This window comes from Arachis ipaensis, chromosome B03 (assembly GCF_000816755.2).
Source record: "Arachis ipaensis cultivar K30076 chromosome B03, Araip1.1, whole genome shotgun sequence".
Lineage (NCBI taxonomy): Eukaryota > Viridiplantae > Streptophyta > Magnoliopsida > Fabales > Fabaceae > Arachis > Arachis ipaensis.
In genome coordinates, this window is record NC_029787.2 from 112,850,079 (window position 1) to 112,856,051 (window position 5,973).

At 33.1% G+C, this 5,973-nt stretch overlaps 1 protein-coding gene across 1 annotated transcript in view; it reads right to left on the reverse strand.

Moving 5' to 3' along the window:
- LOC107630938 (mitogen-activated protein kinase kinase kinase 3) overlaps positions 1–3,445 on the reverse strand; it is a 4,444-nt gene extending 999 nt beyond the window's left edge. The window contains exons 1-6 of the mRNA XM_016334235.2: positions 2,649–3,445; positions 1,670–1,981; positions 1,214–1,301; positions 1,060–1,122; positions 764–924; positions 598–673 (exon numbers count right to left, since the gene is read on the reverse strand). Coding sequence (XP_016189721.1) covers positions 598–673; positions 764–924; positions 1,060–1,122; positions 1,214–1,301; positions 1,670–1,981; positions 2,649–3,067 — 1,119 coding nt within the window. The 5' untranslated portion in view covers positions 3,068–3,445. The remainder of the gene's footprint in view (positions 1–597; positions 674–763; positions 925–1,059; positions 1,123–1,213; positions 1,302–1,669; positions 1,982–2,648) is intronic.

Sequence of the window (5,973 nt, forward strand, 5' to 3'; positions counted from 1 at the left end):
TTGTGTGTGTGTGTGTGCTGGCGCACGTGTCTTCTCCGTGCTATGGGTGTGCCTGAACGTGTGACAAAGGGAGCATGTGCATCTGATAGAGAAAGACAGACACAGTAATATCTCGCTGAAACTAAGAATCAGTAGAATTGCAAATTTTAACCTTGAGCAAAAGATATATTCTCAACTTTCTAGCAACCATTCTTAACTAATTTCATATCTTGTAATTCGATCAGTTATGTTTTTCTGTACCATAAATACATTTATTTATAAGTAAACTACTATTTCTATTTATGGAAGTTCGGAACCAACAAATCTATCCATAAATGAATAGAACTAGCTTTGTACCTACGAAACATGAGTAAACTACTATTTTTACCCACGAAAGTTCAAAATGCTAACAAATTTAACCAAAAATGAAATTAACATTTAAGTACTTTTGTCACGACCATTTTTCGTGGGTACAAAGCAAGTTTTGTTCATTCATGGTTAAATTTGTCAACATTTTTGAAATTTTGTGGATAGAAATTGTAGTTTACTCTTCATTTAACTATTCTTTTTAAAGTGACTTTGAAGTAATCCGTTGCTTGTCAAATAATATGCACTTACTAGTTTAGCCATTCCAAAGTCTGCCAGCTTGATTTCACCATTAGGATCAACAAGTATGTTAGCTCCTTTGATATCTCTGACAAAAGAAAACAGGGAGAATGATTTCAAAAGGAGAATAAAGAAGCATCAATGGAATGTGATAAGCTGAGTGGCAATAATAAATTACCTGTGTACTGTATTTCTTGCATGCAAATAAGCAAGCCCAGATACAATCTGCCTGGTATAATTTTGAATGACAGGCTCCTTAAATGAACCATATTCCTGTAGCAATTTATGGATAGAACCACCAGAAACATATTCCAAATAAACTGAAAGTGTTTCTTCACCCTGAAAATTAGCATGTATTTTACTTAGTCAGGTTCTATTTACTGTGTGCAAAGATGCAGAGTGCACACAGCTATATTAGGTGTAGACACGGTATGAAGTACAAACGATTCAAGACTAGGAAAATGCTATCAATACCAGTTCACTCCCATAATATTGAACAATGTTTGGATGTGAAAGCTGATTAAGCAAGTTTATCTCCTGTAAACGTATAGAGTTTGTTAAAATAACCTATGACATTTTAAAGCAAATTAACTGAACTATAGCATGTGTTAAAGAGCAGCAAAATTACCTGATTAAGTTGTCTGAGGCACTCTTTTGATGTTGGATCATCAGAGACAACCCTGACTTCCTTTATTGCACACATTTGTCCACTCTCACTATGAAACATAGGAAGCATAATAGAAAAAATTTCAGTTATTTGCCCGAAATATGGACATTAGGCTGAAATTACAAATTCTGGAAGAAGGTTGATGACATAATTATGTAAACATAGTATTACTTCAGTATCAAACTCGGATCATTGCAATAGCCAACCACCTCAGTAAATATTCAGTTCATAACCTAAATATATCGACATAAATTACAATCACAGATGACAGAGACCGCAGGTTTAGTTTCAGCCTTAGAATATTTGATGGAACAAAACTTGTATATGATACAAATCTGTTTTCAGGTAGCAAATCCCTTCAACATCAACTGTTTTCTAAAACAGAAGAAAAAGCAGAAAACAAAAAACCAAAATTACCTATTAAATCCAAGATAAACATGCCCAAAAGTTCCCCTTCCTAGAAGCTTTCCTTTCTTCCACTTCGACAGATTACTGGCGTTGTTTTCTAAGGATCCATTTGCCCGTGGGGTGGAAAGGGTGGAAGGACTAGTAGGAGAGCCGGGGGGAAGAGGCAACGGGTGACATTCACTTTTTCCATCCTCTTGCTTGCCTGTAGGAGAGTCGAGACTCAAAATCCTCTGATGAAGTGGCGATGTAGGGCTTGTCGGCCCCCTTGACCCAGCACCTGGACTCTTTGGCCTCACATGGAATTTGATGTCACCTTGTCCTCTGCATAAAGAAAGAAATAAACAGGGATTAGTTTAACACTAGATTGGAGAAGCACACACCAAAATGCATATCTGAATCTTGTTATTTCTGTTCCTTATAGAGTCATTAAGGACGGACTATATACCCCTGAATTCATTTCGATAATGATAAATCATTAGAAACAGTCAAACAGTAGGATGCATGGATGTTGTATAGATAATATATGTAAAAATAGTTGGATTATGGCCAACAAGGCTAGAGTTAACTAACTAGCTCCTCAAAATTAACATATATGTTCACTGTGATTTTTCCCGAGATAATCATTAATTGACAAAATTTTTAGGGAACTAAATAGTTCAATAATCAAGATCCCTCAAAGTAAAAATAGATTGGGAGTCATAAATCACACACCATCTATCCTCTTATCCCTTTTACAAAATTGCTTATTTGACGGAGCAAAAAGTATCTTTTTCGTGTAGATCAAACGGAAAAAGGAAGTGGGGAAAAACTATAAGCCATAACTGAAGCTCATAAAGCAATTACAGAGAATCTGATCAATGATTACAATATAAGGCTCCTAAAGAAAAGCGGATCAATCGATCAAACACGAAAATTGAGCTGAACAAAGAGAAGGACAAAATCCACAAAGTGGAAAGAGGAATTGAGTCAATCGTAGGGGGAAGGAAACCTGTTGTTAATGAATTGAGGAGATATAGGGTGGTCATCGTTAGAGGTTGAGGAGCTGACGCTGGAACCAGATAGCGAAGTAGATCCGAAGACGAGGCCCTGATCGTTGTTGAAGCTGTGATTGGCCGAAACCGTAGGGCGAGGCAACGGAAGCCCTCTGTCTCGGTCTCTGTTATTGTCGTTACCGTCGACGCTGGCGAATTCCTTGCTTGTCCTCGGTGAGTTGCGAGAGGCGATAAGCTCATCGAAGCTCTTGTTGTTCTTGTTCTTGTCCTTGCCTTTCTTCCTGCTGCTGATAATGCTAATCGGCGATCCTATCAGATTGAATTTCTGCCTGCCACGTGTCTCTTCCTCATCTTCAACCTCACCCTGATTCTGCTGTTTGTTCTTGCAGGATTTTCTACTCCACCACGCCGGCATTCTAGAACAGTAGAAACCACAAGTTTGAAGAAGAAGAAGAAGAAGAAGAAGAATAAGAAGGAGAGGTGGTGTTTGGAATTGGAAGGTGAAAGAGGAGAAGATGCGAGGAAAGATAGGGAGAGAGGTGAGTCACGGTGGTTGGATAAAGCGGGGAAATGACGTGGCTATTTCGTATAGAGGGAGAATGCAAGTGAGTGTGTTTGTTACAGCAGTTTACTTTGATATGGAGGAATCAGAATGGAGTGAGTGGTATTAGCGTGTCCCAATTGACAGTATAACTGTGTCTCCTTCCTTCATTTTCTCTATAAATATCTTTTCTTCTTATTTTTGCATTTTACAAAATAGAATGGGATTGGTTGGTTCTGTTTGGTGGCGGTGCTGTTACCTGTGAAGGGAGTAGATACATACATACATGGACATATATATACGTGAGAATCCACATTGGCTATTGTGCTATTTCTTTCCAAATCCGATTTTTACACTACACACTCGCAGACGGTTTGGCCTGCAAGGCATTATAAAAAAGATTGTGTTTTAAAAATATTTATTTCAATTTTATATTTTTTAAAAACTTAGTTGTTAAAAATATATTATAAATAAAAAATTTTAAAATAAAATTAAAATAAAATAAAATGTAAAAATATTTTTAAAATTTATAATAAATTTAAAACAAAAAAATACCTTATTCCTCCTTTTTTTAGGACAAAATATTGCCTATGTTAAAAATAAGGTAACCTAACTGGGATGGAAAATAAGGGATCAGCGGGACCATGGTTGTAAAAAATTCGATTGGATATTCGGATTGTTTGGTCAGACAGGTCCAATTAGAAATCAGAAGCTTTTGCAATTTGGTCCAAAAATAAAATCACTATTTCAGAAAATCATTTTTGAATCGCTAAATCGATCAGTCGATCAAATTAAGAATCAGCCGATTTTTATAAAACGTTATTTTGGGATTTATCACGCGCCCTTCTCCTTTACACAGCCTCATTCTCACATCTATTCAGTTTAATAGTTCAGAACTTTTCCCTTAAAAGAAACCCTAGCCAGCTAGCCATCATCACCGCCATGACTGTTATACTTACGCGTCTGTCACGCTTAAAATCTTCCGTCTTCATCTAATCGCCGTGCTCTAAAACCTCCTCATTCACCAATCACCAACCTCTTTCTCATGGTCGTCATGGTTCAACCCCTCCACTGTCCAATCTATCATAGTTGGAATAACACAATGATCAAACAAAGAATCAAATCTAACATAACTTTATTGAATTAATTAAAAGATTGAAAATTTGTATTCGCTTAGTTAATTCAATAAATTTTTTAATTTCTTGTGACTGTTTTGATGAGATCAATATTCAATAGTTAAAATGAAATTGAGGATGATCTAAGTGAAATAAATATACATCAAGTTTTTATAAATTTTGATGATTAATAATAAATTTGAATGTTAATATTTTATATTTAAATATTTTTTATTATTTAATTTTTAAATTTATAGTTAGATAAGGTTATAATATTTTAGTTGATGTAATACTTTTAATTTGAATAATATTTTATAATTTATATTAGATTATAATTTATTTTAATATATTTAATATTTATTATAAAACGATTATTTTGATTAAACTACCGTTAAAACAGTTGAATCAATAAACTAATAAATTAGTAGTTAAAAGTCTAGAATGATCTAACTATCAATCCGGTTTTCAGTGTGTTTGGATTATAGTTTACAAACGAAAATTTGCATAAAATTAATTTTTTAAGTTTGATTTTGAAAAAAAGTAAATTTGTATTAACATGATTTATATTTGACAATCTTTATATCAAAATGAATTATAGTAAAATAAATGTTATTTGGATTACACTACTTAAAATCACTTTTAGATAAAAAATTACTAAAATAAACATCAATTTAAATAATTTTTATATTATCTTATTATTTTAATTTAGATATTTAAATAGATCTTATTAATTAATTTTATAATAAAATTAATATTTATTTACTAAAATAAAAATATCAAAAAATAAAAAATTATCAAACATATAAATAAAATGTTCAAAAGACTCAAATACACTTTTTCTCTCTTTTTTTTTTTTTTTAATGCAAAACCAAAGACACCCTTAGATAAAGCGTGTGGATTGGGTCATTGGGACAAGATAAAATGGGATAGGCATCTGGAGTCCGGACCGTATTTAGATTTTAGAAATTTGAGGTAGTGAAAGAGTGAACGAATTATTCTAGATTTTGCGTTCTAGAGGGAGTAGTAACCATCCTGTGCTGGAGGGTCCATCCGTGGCCCGTGGGACGTGTGATGATGCGTCACTCCTTTCGTCACCAACATCCCTCACCCACTTCAACGGGACGTTCACCTTTACCTCCCAATTACAGTATTCTTTTTGCTAGGTATATATCCACAAACAGAAATTAAACATTTATACAAGCACAATGATCTCTAACTAAAAATAGAGACAAACATAGCTTTTCTGTTCGTTAAAGCTTAACGATACGTGTCACATTAATTTAGCATGTTATTTTTTAAATAATTAAATTTAATAAGAAACTAATGAATTATGCACTAAAAGAATTTGTCTAATATTTTTTTATCTAAATACAAAATGATTTTTTATAAGTGTTATGTAGTTTTTAATAAATTTGAGTTGGTTCAATATTTAATGATTTGAGAACAAAATTTATTCTTCTTTTAAATGAGTATCAATTTTTAAATGTCCATTAAAGATTTTTCTTTGAACGAAGCAAATAAAAAAGGTTGAATTAAAAGGAAAGTAAATGCAGGAAAACTAAAGCTAAGAAATAAAAGCAAGCAAACAAGGACCTTCGACAAAATCGAAGGACTATGGAATTAAAATTGCTAATTCGAAATTCAAAGAAAAAAAAAAGAGTACAT